This window comes from Trichosurus vulpecula, chromosome 9 (genome assembly GCF_011100635.1).
Source record: "Trichosurus vulpecula isolate mTriVul1 chromosome 9, mTriVul1.pri, whole genome shotgun sequence".
NCBI classification, from domain to species: domain Eukaryota; kingdom Metazoa; phylum Chordata; class Mammalia; order Diprotodontia; family Phalangeridae; genus Trichosurus; species Trichosurus vulpecula.
The window spans coordinates 116,415,994-116,439,783 of record NC_050581.1 but is presented as its reverse complement, the minus strand read 5'-3'; the positions used below and the strand labels follow the sequence as shown (position 1 = coordinate 116,439,783).

Below are 23,790 nucleotides of genomic sequence, written 5' to 3'. Positions count from 1 at the left end.
AGACTTACATGAACTGATGCAAAGTGAAAAAAGAACCGCAAGAACATTGTACATGATAATAGTGATAACATAATGACGATCAACCGTGAATGACTTAGCTATTCTCAGCAACACAATGATCCAAGATAATTATGAAGGGCTTATGATGGAAAATGCTATCCACCTCCAGAGAAAGAACTGATGGAGTTTGAATGTAGATTGCAGCATACTGGTTTTTTTAATCTTCTTTATTATTCTAGGTTTGGGTTTGTTGTTGTTGCTGCTGGGTTTTGGTCTGCCTTTTCTTTTACAACATTGCCAACCTGGAAATATTTTGCATGACTATATACATATATATATGTAGAATATACATATATACATACATATATGTAGAATCTATATCAAATTGCTTGCCTTCTTAATGAGGGGGGGTGGAAGGAAGGGAGGGAGAGGATTTGAAATTCAAAATTTAAAAAAAAGAATATTAAAAAGTTTTTGTTTACATGTAACTAAAGAAAAAAATTTTAAAATAAATGTTATGAAAAAATAGAGAGGTGTAAAGGAAAGAACACTGGCCTTAGGGTCTAAGCCATGGATGTGTCTCACCAAAAATGTCCCACCATTTAAGAGACGTACAATAATGAGGTCAGCAGATCACAGGACTACAGAATTTTAGTGAGTCAGTCAATAAGCATTTATTAAGCCCTTACTGTGGGCATTTCAGAGGCCATCTAATCCAAGGCCACTCACACTTGTCTTTGTATTCCCAGGGCCAAGCACCACCATCCTTGGTACATAGTAGAGGTTTAATAAATGTTTGCTGAATTGAATCGAATGACCTGGTACAAAAGCTATAGGCCTTTGCATAATGGATCTAAGAATAGTGAAGACATGGACCTAGGGATGGCAGATACACATTGACTGGAGATCATGGAATGCCACTGACCAAATGTGACCTTGTTACAGTTAGGGCCAAATGCACCAGCTGCCAGCTGCCAGAATACAGGATTTGCCTTGGACTCCTGGTATGGCAATCCCTTACCATTCCCCCACCCCCAGGAGCTCTTCCTGTTACTTGGTGACAGATTAAATATATGGAAATTCTTCTGTCCTGAGTTGGGGTGGGGGTGTAGATTTGCTCTGATTGGAACAGGAAAGAGGCATATTTAAACTGGATACAAGGAAAAGTCTCTTGACAGGTAGAACAATCCCAAAGAGGAATAAGCTACCTCAGAAAGCCACAGATTCCCCCTCACTGGAGATATTCCAGTGAAGACTCGCTGACTGATTCTTGGGGATGTTGCATGCAAAGCACTCTCTTGTTCAGGCAGGAGTTGGGTTAGATGACCTCTGATCTTCCAATGCCAAGATTCTGTAATTAGAAGGAAGACCCACCAAGCTGTTGTAGCAAAAATTTTTATTCCGTCTCAAAGGCTTTGCCTCCTTTGTGGCCTAGAACCCAGGGAGTCAGGGCAGTGCTGGGGGAGGGAGGGCGGGAGCAAAGGGGCTGCTCAGGCTGCTTGGAGGGTCTTGGGGGAAGGCTAGGGGTGGTGATAGTACAGGTTCCTCTCTTCTGCCTCCTCCTCCACCTCTTTTTCCTCCTCTTCCTCTTCTTTTTCTTCTTCCTTTTCCTCCCTATGCAGCCTTCTCTTTGGCAGCTTCCTTCTCTTCCGCTAGGGCCTGGAGTCTCTCTCTTTCTTTAATGAGTTGCACACCACAGTAGGTGACAAACAGGATGACCAAGGTGCTTTGGGGGAATCCTAGAAAAGTGGCGTGAGGTGTTGGTGCTGTGGCTTAGATAAGATCATGCCTTTCTCCTCCACCCTAGCCTCACACACTGTTTAAGGCCACAGATTTCCTCTACTTCCCCAGCGTGATCTCCCCAGCCCCCTACTACACAAAGCTTGACCCTCCCCTCTCTAAAGATCTCAGAGCATATATATATATATATATATATATATATATATATATATATATATGTATATGTGCATGTGCATGTGCATGTGTATGTGTATATGTGTGTGTATGTGTGTATATAGTATTTAGAGCTGGATGAGCATTTAAGATGGTGAATATCAGAGCCAGGAGGCCCCTTAGGATATAGAATATAGATTGTCAGAGCTAGGAGGGACCCTAGGACATGCATGGATCATCAGAGCTGGACATTAGAGAGTGTCTTGATTTTATGGGGAAGGAAACTAAAGCTCATAGAGAGTTATTGACCTTCACAAAGTCACCTAACTGGTTAGTGACTTGAGTTAAAGTGAAATTTGTGCCTCAGATTCCTTCTCCCATCCCACCCCTAACTGGCCAGTCTTCGCCACTTGGGCTGCCCGCCTCTCCTGCTCTCATCTTTGCCCTCCCCTTCTGTCCTCCCTGCAGGTCTCCAGTGCCCCCAAACAAACCTGTGAGCACTAGGCGTCTGATCACTAACTCCATGAACTCCAGGCTGTTCAGAGACATGAGGTTGTACACGATGATGCACCAGAAGTTTGCAGCCCCAAAGAGAGCCCGAGCTCTCCGAGACATCTGCTCCGACATGGAGGCCTGTCCAGCCCAGGAAAACAGAGGGAAGACAGGGAGAGGGAGGGGAAGGGGGGACAGGGAGGAGAGAGGGGATAGAAGGAGGAGGGTGGGAAGGGGGAGGGGGAGGAGGAGGAGTTAGGAAGGGGTCAGGGAAGAACAGAACTTTAGGCTTTGGGGGCCTCAAACACACAGCCCCCTCTATCCAGGGAATAGGGCCAGGGATTAATAGAGAAGCAGGGATAATTTCCCCTTTCCTGCCCCTGCTCTCATTTTAGAAGTGTTGCTGCAGGCAGGAAGCCTGGCTGGCCACTTCCACTTCCTAGATGTGTGTCCTTAGACAATTCCCTTCTGTGAACCTCAGTTCTGTAAAATGGGGGCGATAATACTTGCAATGCACGCCTACAGTACTTTTTAAACCCCAAAGGGTTATAGAAATGGGAGCTGTAATATTATTAATGAGCTATTGTGATTATGAATAATAGTATCACAGACTCCTAGATCTGACAGACCATCCATCCAACCCTCTCATCTTACACATGAGGAAACTGAGGCCCGGTGGGGTAAAGTCACTGGCCATCCAAGGTCACAATGAAGGTCAGTATCAAAGACAGGGCAGAAGCCAGGTCTTAGGCCTCGCAGCTCAGGGCTCTTGCCAGGGCATCACATTGAACACCAATTAGACAAAGTGAGCGAGCTGTGTGTAGTTTCTTGCATTTCTTCTGGCCCTCGCCCCTACTATGTTCAGTAGAAAATTTAGGAAACATGGGGTTATGATCTAGAGTTGGGAGGGAGCATGTAAGGGGAGCTGGGGAGCAAGGGGCTCCCCAGGCTCTGCTTAACATCTTCTGCCATCTTGACATCTTCCTGGCCCTCCCCTCTCCCCTGGCCTTGTCCACCCCAGCTCACCTCTGCTTGGGCCACTGGTCCCCACTCAGCAAGCTTCTGTACCCAGAGCTCAAAGTTGAGACCAAAACAGTTCAGGGCAGACCACAAGTAGACAATATCAGACGGCCCTAGCCACAAGGTGGTGATGGCAAAGGTGGACAGCGTGGCCCCCAGCTCTGGACCCACGGACTGGTGCTCCCCACCAACAGCGTCATAGACATATCTGCAGGGAGAGTGTTAGACAGGAGAGGGTTAACTCCACAGGAGATCTAGAGAGGATTAACTGTAAGGGAGATTGGGAGAGCATGAATCACTGGGACAGAAGAATTTAGAGAGGTGGGGCAGGTCACAGGTCTCAGATCAGCTGCCACCCTACTTGTCCAGTTATGTCCCAAAGATGTTGCCAGTTTCCAGAACGTGTAGAAGTGCTACTCTTGAATGCTCCACCCAGGGAAGCCCCACCCCTGGAAACAATCTGACTCTAATGGTCCTCTTTCTCCTTCCTTCATCTCCTACATTTTTAAAATTATAGTTTTTTTTCAAGGAATGAAAATTGACTTTCCCTCTTAACCTTCCTCCCTCAACCAATGTCGAAAAAAGAAAAGAAAAAAAGAATCCCTTGTAACACATACACATAGTTAAGCATAACAAACTGGTCCTACCCCAACCTGACACTGTTCCATTCAACTCCCTATTCGGCTCAGGGGTTCCCCCCACCCCCCGCCCCCGCCACCCAGAGGACAGCACCTATGAGTAGGAGACACTCACTTGCACAGCCAGTCATTGATCCCACGGTCAAAGTGCCTAGGATGTGGAGAAGAAATATTGGTGGAAGAAGGACGTGGGTATTACGGAGCCCCAGGGAGGTATGGGTATCTCAGAGAGCCCCAAGGGGACATGGATGTACCTCAGTGAGTTTTGAGGGCACAAGGGTATCTCTGGGAGCCCTGAGGGGAGAAGGGAGATTCTGGATACTCTGAAGGGACTGGAGCATCTCAGAGGGGTCAGAGCACAGGGGTTTCTCAGGAAGAAATCAGGTAGTAAAGGAATCTCAGGAGACAGAGATATCTCAGGGAGTGCTGAAGGGACAGAGATAGACAACGAATTCCGGGGAGACCAGAATGTCTCAGGAAGCCCTGAACGGGCAATTATATCTCAGAGAGCTCTAAGGGTATAAACCACATGTGGCCTTCTAGGTCCTCGAGTGTGGCCTTTTGACTGAGTCCAAGTTTTACAGGACAAATCCTTTTATTAAGGGGGTTTAGTCTGTGAAGTTTGGATTAAGTAAAAGGCCACACTTGAGAACCTAGAGGACCACATGTGGCCTTGAGGCCGCAGATTCCCCACCCCTGAAGGGGTTTCTCAAGGAGACTCAGGGGACACAGGGGTATCTCAGGGAGCTCTGAGAATAAAGGGGTGCCTTTGGAATGCCCAAAGGGACAGAAGCATTTCAGGGAGGTATGAGAGAACAGTTATGTCAGAGAGCCCTAGTATAGGGGTCCTGAGAGAGCCCTGAGGTGACAGGGGTGCTTCGGGGGCATCTGAGGGCAAAGGGGTATTTCAGAGCATCCTAGGGAGGACAGGAAATTTCCAGGGAGCCCTGAGGCAGACTCCATGTTCTGGGTGAAGATTAAAGAAAAGGAGAAATGGAGGTGATGTTCTGGTAGCATGGTATGGGCCATTTGGATAGAAGATGGAAATAGATGAGAAGTTTAAGAAGGGCTCACATTCCTCAAATCACGCCTCACATAGGAGGCATGATGCAGCAGTGTTAAGTGACTTCCACCATCTACACATTGGCAGGAGATCACTCTCAGCCAGAAACAGAGCAGCTAAAAATTTCTGGATTTGACTTGATGCTAATTTTATCCTTCCCATGGTAGAGAAGTAATAGGAGAAGTGGCTATCCTGGATCTGAGCATGACCAACAAAGAAGTAGAAATGACAGGGACATTGGAGGTGAAGTAATTCCTCGATCTTAGAATCAATGACAGAGAAGAGGTGTTGCGGGCATAATCTGGCAGGTCTATGAGGAGCCGTACAGGATAGTGGCAAACAGGTTGGATTTGGAGTCAGGAGCACCTAAATTCAAGCCCTGCTTCTTATGTTTACTTGCTGTGTGACTATGGGTGAATCACTTAACCCCTCTGAGCCTCGGCTTTCTGATCTGTGAAATGGAGGACATCGTGTCAGTCGTTTATCTCACAGGGTTTTTGGGGAGCGTTAAATTCAATAATGTAGAAAAAATGTTTTGAACCTTGAAGCGCTCGTTAATACGCAGGCTAGAGTTTTGGAAAGCGAAATTTAGAGAAGGGGTAAGTAGACTCCCGCTGACTAAAACTCTTCAGGGCAAATCATCTCAGGATGGGCGGGCATTTCTCAAAAATGAATTCTAAAGACATGAAGAGACATAATTACAGGGGAAAGGGTGGAGTTCTCTAAAGAGATCTATTAGAATGCACAGGACACTTAATGACCGCTTCAATTTTAAAAGGACATGTACTTACAAAGAAATATAGAATGGCTCTTTTGAGATAATGCAGAATGATGAGCAGAATGAGAACACTGTACAGTTAAAGGAAAAAAGGATGGAGAGGGGAGGGGAGAGGAGGGGAGGGCAGGGGAGAGGGGAAGGGAGAGGGGAGGGGAGAGGGGAGGGGAGGAGAGGAGAGGGGAGGGGAGGAGAGGGGAGGGGAGGAAAAGAGGGGAGGAGAGGGGAGGAGAAGAGGGGAGGAGAGGAGAGGGGAGGGGAGGAGAGGGGAGGGGAGGAAAAGAGGGGAGGAGAGGGGAGGAGAAGAGGGGAGGAGAGGAGAGGGGAGGAGAGGGGAGGAAAAAAGAAAGTAAATAGGGTGGGGGGGGCAGGCCTTTGGTCAGGAACGAAGGGAATAACCAGGGAAAATTTTTTTCTTTGTATGTTTGTTAGTTCATTTTGTAGTGCTTTGTTAAAGGCTAAGTATTTGGGAGTAATGTCTTACCCCTTGTTTTGTATGTTTATTTCTTGCTGATGGTTGTTAGGCATATTATATATCAAATATGTGTATGTGATATTTTCATTAAAGATGGGCACAGAAAATGGAAGCAAGGACAGGGAATGAGGAATGAATACAGTAAGTGCCTTATTGGCCTGTAAGAAAAGGATTTAAGTGCCAAAGCTTACAGTAAACTGAGGCTGGCTTGTAATAATAAGGATAACAGAAAAGGCTTTATTAGCCATTTGGGGGAGGGGGGAAGGAAGACCAAAGAGAGATGATAGAAGTAGTGGACTCTTGTTTTGCTCCTTTTTTCTCTGCCAAGAATAATACTCTTTGGAGTAGAAAGGATAGAAGAAAGATGAATAATAGGAAGTTAAAAAACCCAAGACATGGAAGGGGATGGTAGGAAACCATCCAGGTCATCTTGATGACTTTAATTATGGGCCCAGACAAACTACACTCCATGGAGAAAAGAACTGGAAGGTGTGATTGCTGAGCTACTCTCAGTGATCTTTGAAAAATCACAGAGCATTTGGTGTGTTGGTTGGTTGCACTGAATCACTCTTTTTCTCTTTCTTTTAAAATCTTTGTCACAAGGGATGGCTTATTGGGTATGTTTGGAAACAAATGGGATGTAAAAATAAAGGGTATCAAGAAAGATAAGATAAAATTTTAAAAAGAAAGTTCATAGAGAATGGGAGAGCTACCATAGACTGGAGAAGGAAAAATATCATCTTGATTTTCGAAAAAGGGAAGAGAGTTGAGTCTGTTAATTATGGCCCAGTAAAAGCCTGATTAGTTTCAATTTCTGGTAAAATTCTAGAATACCCTAACAAAATTCAGTGCTTGCCAAAGGTATTTGTCATGACCACAGAGTATATTCCATTCAGCATTCTCTAAAGATGAAATAGAATTAATATAGATAAAATAGAATGCAAGGATTCTCTATAGATGGTGAAGTCATCGAGATGCTTCTATTTGAGATGACATTGTGCCAACTGCACGAAGCCCTCGAATGCTGCAGAGACTGTTCAATGATTTCCACATCCACACTGTAGAATCAAGTCTAATCATTCATACTGCCAAGATCAAGTGGATGAGAAATGCCTAATGTCCAGACTTGGATAGGCAGTTGAATGGACAATCCATGTTCCTCGGCAACACATACCTCAAACAAGATGCAGCAGACAGATATAGAGTTGGGCCCAGAATTGAAAAAGAGAGAAGGGTAGATTATCTTTGGGAAATTTCATATAGCACTTTCAAAAATTTCAAGTTATCTTTGAAACAAAAAAAATTAAATGTCATCTAAAATGCCAATATTCTTCCAATGATGCCAAGTGGCTGCCAAATAAGGGATACCATAATCCCTAAAGAATCAGAATTGTGAGTGACCTGGAGGGCAATGGAAAGATACATGGTAGGCCTAACCCCTAGAGGTCTTTAAGCAAAAGCTGGATGAGTAAGCCCCTGTAGAGGGGATTCTGTAGAGTAATCCTGTTGAACACTTCTTGCTTGGGTCCAGGATGGACCAGATACCCTCTAAGGTCCTGTCCACCTTAGAGATTCATAGGAATAGGGGACTCTCAGGGAGACAGAAGAGTCTCCAGGTATTCTGAAAAGAAAGGGGAATTTTAGGGAGCTCTTGGAGGGAGAGGGGACAGGAGAATATCAGAGTCCTGAGGGGACAGGGATGTCTCCAGTGTCCCATGGCAGTGGTAGTAGTGGGGAGGGAACAGACTTACGTTTCTGCAAAGACATAGAGGGCTGTGATGCACTTAGGTGCGTGGGGCGGGTCCAGATGATCCAGTCGGGCCACAGTGTTCACGACGCCAAACATCACAGCTGCTTTCACCCAGTCATACACCAGATTGGAGTAGGCCAGGCCCGCTGCGGGCCAACAAGGATCTTCATCACCTACTCTAGCCTGGGAGGTCATTGCATCTACCACCCCACATCCACCCAGACCCTCCCCCTCAACCACCCTCTATAGAACCCAAAAAGGGAGCCCTCCTGTCACCTCATGACCTGTCCATCCTCTTTACCCTAGATTTGTGACCCTTACTCCCATTTTCACCTGGAGGGTCCAGTTCTCCAAGGGAGCCATTGAGAAAATCTCTAAAACTTTTCAAAACAAAAATGATCTTTTAGTCCTGTGAATTGAATGACTGACTGACCTGCTCTAGTCCCCATCATTTGACCCTTGGCATCCTGTGGGAGCTGGACCTTGCCCCCTCCTCCTCATGTTTCTCTCCAAAATACCAGGGGATATTTTAAAGTGACTTAAGGTCCTTGGCTCATCAAGTGGTCTTAGTGGTTGCTTTGTTTGTCTGCCGAGCCTTAGGGTCCGACTCCATCAAGAAGTAGAATCTTAGGGCAGGAGTGAGGCCCAACAGCATCACGGAAGGGAGTTGGGGTTGGAAGGGATTATCTAGTTCAAATCATGTCTGAGCATGAGTCCCAAAAGTGGCAATATGGCCTCCATCTGAAGCCCTGCAGGGACAGGGGTTCACCACCTCAGTCCATCTGTAGACAGCTCTGAGTATTAGTTTATATGGTTATGAAACTAAAATCTGCCCCTCTTCATTCACCCAGGAAACTTCACTTAAGTACTTTCACTTAAGTACTGCTTCACTTAAGTACCTACTGTGCACAGATCACTTTGCTGGATGCTGGGACTGATACCAAATTTAGCTAAGACCTGGCCCCTGACCTACTGGAGCTCAGCTCTGCTCTTTCAGTGCCCAACAGGATCCAGTAGGCTAAGTTTTCCATGTTACAGCCCTTCAAATCCTTAAAGACAGGTACCGAATACTCTCTGAGTTTTCTCTTCTCCTGACAAAACAGGCCTGGTCCTTTCTGATATCCTTTGTATGACCTGGTCTCTGGGCCCCTCACCATCATGGTCTCTCTGGACTTGTTCTAGCTTGTATCTTTCCTAAAAGGTAGCACCCGCAACTTGGACAGAGTAGCCCTGATGAAGTCCGTCAAGGAAAGGGGGGGATTATTACCTCCCCTGTTCTGGACTCTTGGAGTAAAAGTCAGGAGACTTGGGTCTCCCATGTATCCTTGGGAAAATCATATGCCTTCTCTGGACTTGAGTTTCTTTGTTTTGTTTTTTTCTGGACTTGGAGCCAAGGAACCTGGGTTTGAATTCTGTTCCTATACCTATCAGCTGTATGATGCTGGAAAATACCTCCATCACTCTGGGCCTCAGTTTCCTCACCTGTAAAAAGCGGGTGATGCCTCCTGTACTTCCCACCTCCTAGGGTTGTTTTGAACAAAGTGCTTCATAAACTCTAAAGCGCCCCAGAAACGAGAGCTGTTATTGTTGGGAGGATGCTGCTGAGGCTGAGGGAGTGAGGAGACAGTGGCACAAAGGTGCTCTTTGTTTGAGGATGAATAGGGCTAAATCTTATCTGGGCAAGAGGAGAGGAGATGGCGTCACTCCTGGCTCGGGAGGATGAGGGGGGTTGGGAAAGGAAATGGTCAGAAGCCAAGGTTATCCCGAGATGTGAAGGAGTAAGTGGCCTGAGGGAACAGTCTGAATTTTGGCTCTGTGAGCCATTAGATCTGAACTCTCCAGGGCCTCCTCCCTGAACAGAATAAAGAGCTGCCTCCACTTTGGGCTCCCTGCATCCTAACCCTTTTCCTGTCTACCTGACTCTCTCGCCAGGGAACAGTTGAAGTCAGGAGATCCCTTTTTCTTGGAAGGGGGTATCTCTGATCCCCCATCCTCCTTCCCCCCACCCTATCCCACCCCTCCTGGTAATTAAGGTTATATCATGTCCTCAAGACCTTGACGGTGTCAAGAGAATCAGAGAACCACAGAAGCATTTCTGTAACAAGGGACCTCAGAGATCAAATACAATGGCCTCATTTTACAGATTACGGACAGGGGAAGAGACTTGCCCAAGGTCACACAAGAAGTCATAGTCAGGACTTGAACCCAGGTCTCCATGATTCCTTTGTACCAGTGTTTCAGGTCTAGACTCTTGGTTTAGCCCAGACTGCTCAATTTGGCATTCAAGGCCCTTCAGAGTCTGGCCCCAACCCACCTTTTCTGTCTCCTTTCCCCTTCACAACCCTTCCCATTTAGCTTGGCCTATTACTGGTTTGATATACAGTGTGATTGTGTGCAATTCCCTGAAGTTTGCTGTTCGTGTTCTCCTATTAGAGAAGGCCCACCTGGAGCACGCTCCCTCTTCCGTCCTCTTTCGCCTGTCTGCTCTGAGCTGTTAGGGCTTGAACCTTATCTGTGCCAGCCACAGAGGACACTGCCACTCTGGTTTCTCATAGTTCCAGGGCTGTGCCCTCATGATCTGTCCCTATCTCTTCAAGCAGCCTGTAAGCCTCCTGAGGGCAAGGCTTGGACCTGTTGCTCTGTCCCTGTTTAGCCTAGTCAAGGCTTGGGCACACAGGGCAGAGCTGACCTCAGACCTCATAGACCCTTCCATGGCTCTCCATTGCCACAGGCAAGAATACAAAGCCCTTTGCCTGGCATTTAGGGCCATTCATAGCTTTCTTTTAGGTTTTATCTCCTGATAACTTCTCTCCTTCATATGTTAGGTTCCAGTTGGAGTAGATGAGGAGATATTTCCCAGTCTTATCTTGTCTTTTCCAATCTCCATGCACTGTTATTGACCATCCCCTAGAGCTGGAACACACATCTCCTCATCTTTGGGTGTTGACATTCTCCCCTTCCTCCAAAGGTCATCTCAGGTGTCACCTCCTCCATTAAACCTTCCTTCACTACTCCCCCTCTTCCTACTAAGCTGAAAGAGATCTCTACCCCTCAAATTTTGTCCTTGACTATTTTATCTAGGTCTCTCTCTTTTTTTTTACCCATCACATTCTTGCTTGAATTATGGTTATCAGTGTGTGTGTGTGTACGTATATATGTGTATATATCATTACAGTATAAGCTCCCTGAGGGCAGGAACTATGTTTTATATCTTTGTATCGCCAGTACCGAACACAGAGCCTTACAATTCAATTCCATTCAAATTCAAGAAATATTCTGTTAAGTGCCTATTAGGCACTACACAGGCTTTCACAAAAGTGAACCAGTCCCTGCCCTCAGGGAGCTTCTGTTCTACTGGAAGGATACAAGTACCCAGATACATAAATGCAAAATATAGACCAAGTAATTTCAAGAGGCAAAAAGTACTAGGTGGGCACTTCATAGCAGTTTTGTGAGTTGAATTGATTAGCCCCACTCTCTAAAAGAATTCTGGAGGATGCTTTTGCCTACTTCTGATTGAGCCTCAGCTCTCTGGCACACCTTCCTCTCTCTCTCTCTCTCTCTCTCTCTCTCTCTCTCTCTCTCTCTCTCACACACACACACACACACACACACCACACACACCACACACACATTTTTCTATGTGTATATATATATACACACACATACATATACACAAGAAACATAAAGCACACAGAGATACACACAAACATATATACAGAGGCACATAAAACACATTTATAGACACAGATACATACAAATAGCAACATATGCACATAAATGTATACATATAGACCCATAAAAACACAGACTCACAAACACATATGTGTGTGCACAGGTACACATAAACACACACACAGTTATACAGATACATACAAACACATAGACATATTGCCCACTCTTCCAAGATGGACATGTCCTACCCCAAAGTCTCACATCTACTCAGGTCACTGGAGGTGGGCGGCCTGCCACAGGCTCAGGGTTCCCCAGCACCCACAAATGCTTTTTCTAAGACGCTTTCATTTGAGAAAATCAGCCTAGGCCCTGGAGGAGGGGGAGTCACAGGTGTGGGGGAAAGACCCCTGGTCCCTGCCAGATCCCACATCTAGTCCTCACCCACCTAGGGCCCAGTCTGAGAGCCGGCTGGTGAACTTGAGGTCGTTAGGAATGGTAAGGATGTAGAAGAAATGAAAGAATACGTCCACAGCCACAATGGAGGCCAGGCTGAGTCCGGCCTGGGTACGGATCTGCCACATTTCCCACTCCCTTCGAACAGGCTCCAGCTGGCTCACCTGGGGGTGGGGGGGAGGAGGAGATGTTTACCTGGCTCTGGCCTCACTCCCCTAGAGTCACAGTCCTGCCCTTAAGGATATCCCCACCCTCAGCCCAAGTTGGGGGGTGGGGCGGAAATGGAGCCCTGCCCTCAAGGGAGCTCATGGGGTTTTGGGGGGATGGGAGAACATGAGTTCCCCCCACCTAGTTCCCTTACCTGGGCATGGAACTTGTCAAAGGTCATGATGGGTCCAAAGAAGAAGAAAGGGAGATAGAAGTTGTATTTGAGCAGGTCCAGGAAGGAGTAATTGCCTTCTGGTCGAGCACAGTTCTCCAGGGCAAAGCTCATACATCGGAAAATCGTGAAGCCACTGCCCCCGTAAAACAGCACATCTTGAAGATCAAAAGTGCCCGTTACAAACCCGCTCTGGATGAGAAAGAACAGTAACCTCGCTCACTGGCGGCACCTCGGCATCTTCCCCCTCCCCTCCCTGCATCCTGCTCATCCTTTGGGGCCCAGCTTAAAGCCCAAGGCCTGCAGGAAGCCCACCCAGATCACCCCATGGATCACCTCGCTGATCAGATCTGTAAAGCGCTGAGCACAGTTCTGGGTACGCAGCACGTGCTCCTACATAAATCCTGATCCCCCACTGCCCTCACTTCCTCCCTCCCAGCCTATGCAGGCTCACTCATGCGTTCATTTATTCAGATCTTTAGTAAAGGTCCTTTCATGTCTGGACCGAAGAGCCACAGCACTAAGTGGCAATGAAGGAAAGGGAACCTGGGGCCTGCCTTCTGGAAGCTCACTGCTCAGGAGAGGCAGGGAAGGAACAGACCCTGCCCTAGGGGAGCTCAAAGTCTAGGGGAGAGGAGACTTGCAAAGAGGGAGGAGTGTGAAGACAAGGGAGGAGGGTGTGGAGCCGAGGCTCAATTCAGAGCCCCTGCTCTGAGGGCTGGATGGAAGAGGTCGGGGAGGGAGGGAGGGATCGTGTAGGCTGGGCAGGCTTCATAGGGACAAGAGGAGGAGGAGGAGGAGGGAGGTTGAGCAGACCTGGAAGCACAGGAACATTTTCAGAGGCATTGAGGAGAAGGCAAGGCACAAATCTCAGCTCTGCTGCTTACTACCTGTGTGACCTTGGGCCAGTGACTTACCCTTTCTGGGATTCAGTTCCCTCCTTTGTAAAATGAGAGGTTTGGACTAGAGTCTATCTGCGTTCCCTTCCAACTCTAAGGCCTGAGACTCTTCCTTGGCTACCCACGGCCCCTCTTTTCTCCTCCCCTCCCTGACCTTGCCCCCATCTCAGGCGCACCTGCCATGAATTGGCTGGCTCCAGCTTGAAAGAAGCCAGACTGGCGAGCCCCAGGGTAAAGCAAAGCCACCGCTGTTTGAGCAAGGAAATGGTGTACAGACCCACGCAATGGGCCAACAGGAGCAGCATATAGGAGGAGCCCATGGTCCCCAGCACAGCTAGGGCCCCGTACACTGCGTACATCCATGAGCGGAACTGTGGGAAGAGAAAGAAAGAGAGGAGTAGACCCAGTGGGGGTAGAGGCGGTCAGGACGTGGAGGTGCCTTGAGGGAGCTGGGCTAGCTCTAGGCTGGGAGTCAGGAGACCCGAGTCCCACCTATTTAGGAAAATGTCCTGTGTGACCCTAGGTAAGTCATTTCTCCTTCCTGGGCTTGAGTTTCAACGCCTGTAAAATGGATTTAGGCTGGATGATCTCTAAGGGTTCATTCAGTTCTGACATTCTATGATCTAAGTCCCTTCTAGCTCTGACATTCTGCTCAGTTCAATTCCACAAGTATTCACTAAATGCCTGTCAACTAGACACAACACTAGGCACTCAGGGGATACAGAGATAAAAACAAAATAGTTCCTGCCCTCAAGGAGTTTATATTTCAATGGTTCTAAGTTTGGGGAAGGACTTCCTGCCAGAGCCTGGGGCACGTGAAGCCATAAGGGGGACATATATAGGACAGACAAGGGGACAGATTAGGTGATATCTGCTTTGGGGGGGAATCCTGACTCACCTGTGGGGCGATCATGGAGCAGATCTTGGCAAAGAGCACGTGCCCTGAGAGGGCAAAAATGATGATGTTACGGAAGGAGGTGAACCACATCACCCACTCGAAATCTGCTACATCCTGGTGGAGGGAGAGAAGACCGAATAGTGTCTAGGTGGTAGAGTGGATAGAGTGTGGGGCTGGGAGTCGGGAAGACTCATTTTCATGAATTTAAATACAACTTCAGACACTTGCTAGCTATGTGACCCTGGGCAAGTCACTTAGCCCTGTTTGCCTCAGTTTCCTCATCTGTAAAATGAGCTGGAGAAGGAAATGGCAAACCACTTCAGTATGTTTGCCAAGAAAACCCCAAATGGGGTCACAAAGAGTCAGACACAACTGAAACACCAACAACAGCAACCAAGGAAGTAGAGAGGTCCCAGAACTCTCCCTTCAGGCTGGCAGGGCTGGGCTTGATGCCCCCAGCACATAGAATGTACTCATCTATATTTTTCTTTGGAGTCCGAATAGGAGGGCATTTGCTTCCTTTTGTGTGGGGTAGATTTCCATCTCTGGTGGGGCAAAGAGGATTAGTCTAAGATTGCTTAAACAAGTAGGGTAGCCCATGGGTAGGGACCAGGACATTTTCTCACTTGCCCTACTCCTAAACATTTCCCCTAAGGCTTGGAATTCCACCATCAGTACTTTAGCTCTTAGCACAGAGCCTGGTACATATTGAGTACGAAATATATGCCTGTAGATTGAGGGCTCCTTTATGTCTTGGGTTAAGGCAGTGGTTCCCAGGTTACAGATGGGGGCCCCTGGGAGTTGTGGGATCTGTCACAAATGGTTCATAAATCCACATGTAAACCAAGTTTCACTCACTGACAGAAGATGCAAATGAGTGAGTGCAAGGAACAAGTAGACAGACCCAGAGGGTGGAGTATGTCTCACAGGGTAGTATTTTCATGTGCATATAGATGTTACTGTGATTAATAACCTAGCGATTCACTTCAAAATGTTTCTGAATTCATCTCTGCTTTTTGTTAATCAACAGAACACTAAGAGTTCAAGCACCAGCCCAGGGGGTGAGGAGTGGGTGCTCAGGGAGATTGTTCAAAGTTAAAACGTGGTCTTCGTACTCAAAAGGGTGGGGAACAACTGGGTGCAAAGTCAGATCCCCCAGCTCTGACACTTGCTGGCTGTGAGAGCTGGCGTGAGTCAGTGAACTGTTCTGGGCTTCAGTTTCTTCCCTTAGTAAGTGAGGGATTTGGACCAGAGAATCTCTATAGTTTCTTCTGGCCCTAAATTCTATGATTTCTGTTAAAATCCAGATTCTCTTCAAAGAAGAGATCGAGTAGGACATCTGAGCCCTGGTGATTTGATTGGCAGAGAGAAGGGACCTTGAGGGGAAGAACCAGAGGATGGGTGAACTTCAGCTGGAAGTGTGGTCTCTCTGGGGGACAGCAGGCTTGGGCAAGGGAGTGGGTGCAAGATGAGGCCACCGGGCCCGGCTGGTGGCAGCCATAGCATAGAAAAGGGGACTGCATCAGAGGCTCATACGTAGCAAGAAGGAGCAAGGTGATAAAGTAGGGTCGCCTAATTTCTGCCTGGTCATCTCAGCAGTATTTTCTTCCCTCTCTCAGACCTCCCTGTGAAATAGGAAATCCTGTTGGCCCCTGGGAAGGAAAGATGGGGAGGGTGCACCTACCATCTTTCGTCCAATGTAATGCCAGCCAGGCTTCACTGACTCCCTGAAGGCCTTCCTGTTCATGTTTTCTGAAAAGAGATGTAGGAGTCACTGTCATTGACTTACTACGGTTGGAGAGAGGTTCCTTGGGTGACATCACTGCCTTCTCTGAGGGCCAAGGCTGGAGCCCTTTCATGGGGAGAGAGAGAGGGAGTGTGTCCCTATAAATGCCTGGGGTGCATCTATGGGCCTTTCTATCTTTGCTTATTTCTGTGAAGAAACAGAGTCCTCAGAGTCAGGACTCCTAGGGGTCACTGACACGTGCTGACTGTGTGACCCTGGGAGGGTCATTTAACTTCTCAGTATGCCAAGCCACTCTCTAAGAGTAAGTAATCAAACCACAGGCCTGGCCCCTTCCCTGACTGTCTGCATCTGTGTATATTATAGATTCTCAGGAGCTAAGAGGACCTCAGAGATCCTTCCTTGTCCAACCTATCGCTGAATAGGAAACCCCTCTATACATCTAGACTGTCCCTAACATGTGATCCTCTGGCCTTTGCTTTGAGACCTCTGGGGATGGGGAACTCACCACCTCCTAAGGCAGCCTATGCATCTGGGTGTATTTCTGTATGGAGGATGATCTGTGAGCAGAGGGGTGTATTTATGTATACATGTCAGTCTCTAAGTACATGTGATGATGATGATGATAGTTAACATTTACATAGCACCTACTATGTGTTAGGGGGCAGCAAAGGTGGCGCCATAGTGCACAGAGTGCAGGGCCAGGAGTCAGGAAAACTCATTTTCATGAGTTCAAATCCAACCTCAGACACTTACTAGCCGTGTGACCCTGGGTAGGTCACTTAACCTTGCTTGCCTCAGTTTCCTCATCTGTAAAGTGAGCTGGAAAAGGAAATGGCAAAGAACTCCAGTATCTTCACCAAGAAAACCCCCAAAGGCGTCACAAAGAGTCAGACACAACTGAAAATGAGTAAACAGCAATAGCAAATGTGCCAAGCATTGTGCTAAACACTTTAAATTATTGTCTCATTTGATTCTCACAACCACCCTGGAAAGTAGGTGCTATCATCCCTATTTTACAGGTGAGGAAACTGAGGCAGACAGAAGCTAAGGGACTTGCACAGGATCACACAGCTAGGAAGTATCTGAGGCTGGATTTGAACTCAGGTCCTCCTGGCTCCAAGCCTGACTCTCTTTCCACTGTGCCACCTACTGACGTCTGTGAGTGTGCCTGGGTGAAGAGCTGTGTGCACCCCCAGCCCTCTCTGCACCGTCCAGGTCCAGCTCTGGAAGGGATTCAGGTGGGCTTTCCTCCCCTAGGAAACAAGATCTACAATATTGCCTCCCCACACCTCAACCCCTGATGCTGGGGCATCCCTCTCTCTCTCCCCCTACTGCCCCCACCTCCATCTCCCATGTCATCCCACCCTCCTCCTCCTTCTCCTCTTCCTCCTCCTCCTTCTCCTTTTTCTCCTCCTCTTCCTCCTCCTCCTCCTCTTCCTCTTCCTCCTCTTTTTGCTCTTCCTCCTTCTCCTCTTCTTCCTCCTTCTCCTCTTCTTCCTCCTCCTCTTTTTTCTCCTCCTCTTCCTCCTCCTCCTCTTCCTCCTTCTCTTCTTCCTTCTCCTCTTCCTTCTCTTCCTCCTCCTCTTCCTCCTTCTCTTCCTCTTCTCCCTCTTCCTTCTCCTCCTCCTCTTCTCCTCTTCCTCTTCCTCCTCTTTTTGCTCTTCCTCCTCTTCTTCTCCTCTTCCTCTTCCTCCTCTTTTTGCTCTTCCTCCTCCTCCTCTTCCTCCTCCTCCTCCTTTTTCTTTTCCTCTTCCTCCTCCTCCTTGTCCTCTTCCTTCTCCTCTCCCTCCTCCTTCTCCTCTTTTTCCTCCTCCTCTTCCTCCTCCTCTTTCTCTTCCTCTTCCTCCTCCTTCTCTCCCTCTTCCTCCTCCTTTTCCTCTTTTCCTCCTCCTTTTCCTCTTCCTTCTCCTCTTTCTCTTCCTCCTCCTTCTCTTTCTCCTCCTCTGTCTCCTCTTCCCCCTCCCCCTCCTCCTAATCCTAATTCTAATGTTTTCTCCTACAACTACCCATGAGGGAAGGTGTACCCATCTGATTATCTATCTTATGTGGATGGGGTAACAGAGATTCAGAAGTGTTGTGCCCTAGGTTACACAGACAGTAAATGGCAGAAGCAGAAGAAGGAACATACTGGTGTAAACATTAGCTTCAGTCTCCACGGGGCTCTAGGGTTTATAAAGCACTTTCTTAACAACAGGCCATGAGAAAGTGGTACCGAGTTTGTCAGGCCTGTTTTATGGCTGAAGACACTGAGGCCTTGAGAGGAGTGATTTGCCCAAGATCACACAGCTAGAGGGCACTGGGATGGAGATTTGAAACCAGGGCTTCTGATTCAGAATGTGAAGGAATGAGGACCTCTCTCTCTCCACCTACATCCACCCTTACACCTCCCCTCCCTGCCCACCTCCCCAAAACCCCCCAAAGATGACAAAGAAGTCCTTTTTTTCAACCAACGGGCTTACCTCGAGATGCCTCAAAGAGCCCATTGCCAGCATAGCCCAGGGCACCCACAAGAACCAGGACATAGATGGCCAGCTCAGGAGGGGGCAGCGAAGTCTTGATGCCCATCCTTAAGGAAGGGGACCAGTGGGGCCCTGGAGTTGGAGGAAAGGACCTGACCAGGTTAGCTGCTCTTTTGTGTCTAGAGCCCAAGCAAGGCTGTACTAATGCAGTCCGGTCAGTGCCCCACCCACGCCTTGTCCTGTCCTTTTCAGTCCATCAACCTCTCCTGGGGAAATTTGATGCTCTACCCTGGGAATCCTGGGAGCCACACAGCCCCTGTCTTCAGGGAATCCCTGATCTGAGATGGGGAACCACAGACCCCTCCTCAAGCAAGCTCCTTCCCCCCTGTGAAGGTGACACCCAGCCCTGCCCTTCTGGGAGCCTCTGGACTAAGGAGGTCGAAAGAATAACACTTCTTGCATGGAGTCAGTCTCGCTAAAAGAATATTAATGCGAATTCTTCACTTACTATTTTTTCAAGCTACTTTCTCATTGGTAATGTCCTCGGTTTCTTATTGTACTTGCACAGTAACCCTACGAAGGAGGCAGAGCAGAACTAATGACCCTATTTCACAAATGAGGAAACTGAGGCCCAGAGAAGCTCAAGGTGGCACAATGAGTGAGGATGAGAACCCAGATCTCTAGATTCCCAGTCAGGGGCTCTGGGTCGCCCCCTCTGGGCCCCCAAACACCCATACCCTCACCCTTCTTTCCCCATGAACTTCCCCTGCCTCCCAGGGCCCAGGTAACATCCCCTCTCTGTTTCCTGGCCCGGGGAGAGGGTCCTTACCTTGCCTGGGTCCGGCTCTCCCAGGAGCCCTAGAGCAGGCTGGGGGGGTGAGCAAGGCCCGGCCCCTCCTGCTGCCTCCCTTGCAGGAGCCTGGTTCTCTGGGCCAGCCTGCTCCGGTTACTGCCCGGGCTCTGCCACCACGGCCCAGGGCTCAGGTTCCTGAAAAGGGAGGGAGGCGGAGTGAGGCCAGCTTATCTCCCTCCCTCCTTCTCAGGGGCCTTGCCAGGCTGGGCACACTGAAGAAACAGCCCCTTTCCCTTTCCCATCTACACCTTGGGGCCGAGGACCCCAAAAGGGCCTTTAGACATCATCTAGTCCTGCCCCCTTGTTTTACTGATGTTTAGAAAGGTCTGGCAGGTAACTTACCCAAGGTCACATAGTTAATAAGTCATCAGATTAGGACTCGAACCCAAGTCTTTTGATTCCAAGTCAAGTGTTATTTCTACCACAACACAGTATAGTACTATCCTATAATATATATTAATACATATGATATTACTATAGTAAATGCTCATTTTATAAATCAGAGAACAGACTTTGAGGTTAAATGACTTTGTGCCTCTCCCTCCCCCCAAAAAGGAGGGGTTCAATTCCAGTTTCTACAAGCAATTATTAAAGGAGCATGCAGTCTTAGGCATGTGGAAGTTCCCCACTTTACTCCTGGGCTACAGGGGCAATTGGGGTAAGAGCTATGCTTGTTGGGGCTCCCAGGGGATCAGGATCACATAATTGGGAGCTGGAAAGAACCTTAGATAATCTAGTCCAACCCTCTTATTTTAGAGATGGGGAAACTGAGGTATCCGATAGGGGAAGGGATCCCAAGGCAAGCCAGAGTTCTTTCCCCTACAGCTACCCATCTTCTTGCTGAATCCCCATCCCCCTTGCTGAGCCCAACTCCCCAGCCCCACGCCTCACTGAGCCCCCACCCTCACTGAGCCTCTATCTCCTCACTGAGCCTCTATCTCCTCACTGAGTCTTCATCCCCAGCAATGAGCCACATTCCCTTATCGAGTTGGGAGTTTTCTCACTTAGCTCCCATCACCTCACTTAACCCATCTCCACTCATGCCCTTCACTGAACCTCCATCCTCCTCCATGATCCCCTCTCACAAAGCAGATTTCAGCTTTATATAAAGAAAAATACTTAGAGCTGGAATGCACTGCTTCTGCAGGTGGTGAGTTCCCCATCCCCGTAGGTCCTCAGTCAGAAACTGGACAATCCGACCCCTTGCTGGGGATGTTGAGGAGATGGCTTGCTGCTCGGTTGCACTAGACACTCTGGGATGTCTCTTCCAATTTCTGATACAGTGACAGAACCTTGGAGAAAGTCTATCTTACCTCCCTCAATTTACACATGAAGAAACTGAGGCCCAACAAAGGGGAAGGGGCTTGTCTAGGAGAGTCATTCAGTGAGTTACTGGCTGAGCTAGGACTTGAACCATGAATCTCACGATGTGAGGCTATGGCTTCTTCCACGGAGGTAACTGCATCCCTCTGTTATACTGGCTGAGGCTCTCTACAGCCAAGGCCCAATGGGGTGGTTGTGGATTATTGGATGGTTTGGGTTATTTGTGCCACCCCCCACCCAGCATGGCTTCCTGAGAGCTCCCTCCCCTCATCCACCTCATCGCTGCCTTCAGGTTCTGCCCTTTTCTAATAGCATACTTTGTGAGGGTCCTGGGTTTCTTCCTTCCTCCTTCCTCTCCTCCTTTATCTATTTCCTTCCCTTCTCTTCCTTCCCTCCTGCCCTCTGTTTGTATCTTCCTTTCCCTTTCCCCCTCCCTCCATCTAAACCTTTTCTGTCTGCTCTCTCTCTGTCTCTATCTCTGTCTCTCTCTCCTCCCATTTCCTCCTTCCCTCTACTTGTCTGTCTCCTTTCCTCTTTCCCCTTTTTTCCTCCCTCTCCCTCTCCGATCTAGCCTTCCCTGTCTGTCCTTCCATCCCTTCCTGCCTGCCTTTTCTCCTATTTGTCTCCCTCTATACCACTTTCCCTCCTTCACTCTCTCCCTAGCTGCCTTGGGCTCCTTGGAACCCAGCTGCTTCATGGGGGATGGAGCCCAGTTCTACAATGACTCCAAGTGGGTCCCTGACAGGACTTTCCCGGGACAGGGACTGAAAGGTCCGAGGTAAGGCTCCCGAGACTGCTGAGCTGGGCCCTCCCTGGGTAGAACTCTAGGCACCAGCAAGCACATTTCCAAGTAGCTCCTTCCTTGCAGGATGAGATCAGTGGGGAGGCCAGCGTGGCTATGACTACAACGACAAAATCCCTGCCCTTTGCTAGTAGAAGAGCACTGAATTCCACTGTGGGAGGACATGGGTTTGAATCTCCACTCTGCTGTTGACTTACTGGGTGACCTTAGAAAACTCCTTTCTCTGTTTCCTCACCTGTAAAATGGACGTAAACACACACATACTTCTTCCTCTACGTGGTTGTTTAGGAGGCAGTCATGAGTCTGATCTGCTCCTACAGAACCAGGTTTCCATCCCCCTCTCTACCCCTCACCCCCCCTCAGCATTACACTGTTTCTCCTTCATGTTTTATTTAGGAAAATCCACCAGAGAAATGTCTCTAACCCCATTTTGCAGAGGAAGAGATTGGAGCCCAGAGAGGTAGAAGGACTTCCTCAGTCACACAGCAAGTCATATAGTCCAGGGCTCCCAGCTCCTCAGTCCCCGACCAGCTCTCACACCACTGTAAGGGGAATGCGGTAAAATCTACAAACAGTAATAGCTTAAACCTGAACCAAGACTCTGGGGACACCCTGCAAAATGGAAAGGCGCCTGGACTTTGCCACTTACTAGCTCTGTGACCTTGGGTGAGTCACTTCCCCTTCTCTGGGCCTCAGTCTCATTATCTGAAAAATGAGGGCCTTGAACTAGGTGATCTCTAAGGTCTCTTTCAATTCTCAAGCCCCTCGGCCCCTCCCCATTGACCAGAGGAGGTCCTAGGGACTCTGGGGGATAATGCTAACGGAGTAAGTGACTGAAATTGGAACTGAGGAGTAAGGCGAGAGAAATAGCTTTGTCAGCTGCCTCCCACACGTCCCTTTCCAATTTTAGCTTCCTAAAGGCCCCAGGCAGCCTCGGCATTCCTGCAAGGGTCTTGGGAAGTGTGTGTGCATGGGCATGTGTAGGGGTCACCATTGATAATGCCCCCTCCCCCGCTGCTCTGGCCCTCATCCAGATTGATTGTAGGGACCGAAGTGAGGCTGGAGAAAGGGGGGGATGTGGATGTTCCATCCTGGGGACCTGGGCACCGGACCCAAGACACTTTGCTGACCGTCCCACCCCCTGCCTTAGCTGCCCCGTCCTCGCAGCCTCCCACCCTCCTACTTCTGCCCCAGACTTGGTTGCATTAGAGATAGAAAGCATATTGTGGGATGGGGGAAGGGGATGTGCACTGGGGGTTCTAGTTTGTTTCTCCTGAGTCTCCCTCCCAGCCTGCAGGTCCCTGACACCCAAAGAGCAAGAAGGGCTTCTAGTCTGGCAAGGGCATGCATCCACTTGGCACTGACCTTGAGAAAGCTGCTGGTGCCCCCTTGGCATGGTCCCCAGAGAGCGTCCCAGGGAGCCACAAGTGGGGTGAGGGGAAAGGGAGGGGAGCAAGCAGTGCTGAGCCCAGGGGATGGGGGGAGGGAGTTGGCACCTGGGTGTCCGTCTGTTCCTCTGTCCCTCTGTCCAGTTGTGGGTTCAGTAGGGCTGGGCTGAGCCCCTGGGAGGGGAGCGTACGTAGACACTAGGGGTAACTGTGTCTGTCTGTCCAGCAGTGGGTCCAGTAGGGCTCTGGGGGCCCTAGGCAAGGGGTGTGTCTGGCCCCTGGGTCTCCCCCTCCCTCCCAGCCCAAACAGGAGGCTGAGCTGAGCTGTGAGTGGTGCCCAGGCTGCAGAGAACTGGTGTTCACCCAGCTCAGCTCTGCAGAGAGGGGGTTGGTTAGGAAGCTGCCAGTCACAGCCAGGCTGCAGGAGGGACCAGGGCAGAGCCTCAGGGATTTTTCAGAGGGGTGGGGAACGTGGGCATGGGGTAGGAAGGAGACTGCAGGTTCTGGGTGAGAAGGCTTTAGCGGAGTTATAGCATAGAATTTAGAACTGGAAAGGACCAAGATCATGTAACCCAAACTCCTCATTTCACAAAGAACCAAAAAGGAGAGTGGTGACTTACCCAAGGTCACACAAGTAAGTAGAATGTAACAGACTAGAGAAACAAACTCTGGTCCTCTGACTCACAGCTGGGGGTTCATTGAGTTTGAGACCCTTCCCTAGGTCTGCTCTGACTTTGATGAGTCAGGATGGACTCATCATGACCTTCCCCTCAACCTATCCATTCCACTGGTCAGTGCCCTGGCTCCT

The 23,790-nt window shown here is 48.8% G+C and overlaps 1 protein-coding gene across 5 annotated transcripts; it reads right to left on the bottom strand.

Moving 5' to 3' along the window:
- Nucleotides 1–1,379: 1,379 nt before the first annotated feature.
- On the bottom strand, nt 1,380–23,352 carry HHATL (hedgehog acyltransferase like). 5 transcript variants are annotated; one of them, XM_036739310.1, is made up of 15 exons: nt 23,091–23,312; nt 22,019–22,136; nt 19,446–19,604; nt 19,125–19,189; nt 18,617–18,748; nt 16,095–16,162; nt 14,411–14,524; nt 13,689–13,883; nt 12,596–12,805; nt 12,227–12,398; nt 8,108–8,252; nt 4,159–4,194; nt 3,412–3,613; nt 2,385–2,526; nt 1,380–1,739 (listed from the first exon to the last, which is right to left on the bottom strand). In XM_036739310.1, exons 5-15 carry the CDS (start codon nt 18,720–18,722, stop codon nt 1,615–1,617), a joined length of 1,515 nt encoding a protein of 504 aa, XP_036595205.1. In that variant the 5' UTR covers nt 18,723–18,748; nt 19,125–19,189; nt 19,446–19,604; nt 22,019–22,136; nt 23,091–23,312; the 3' UTR covers nt 1,380–1,614. The 5 variants fall into 5 exon arrangements, with proteins under 5 accessions (XP_036595205.1, XP_036595204.1, XP_036595207.1 ...); XM_036739309.1 differs by lacking the exon at nt 22,019–22,136 and having other exon boundaries at nt 23,091–23,352; XM_036739312.1 differs by lacking the exon at nt 22,019–22,136 and having other exon boundaries at nt 18,617–18,768.
- Nucleotides 23,353–23,790: the final 438 nt, after the last annotated feature.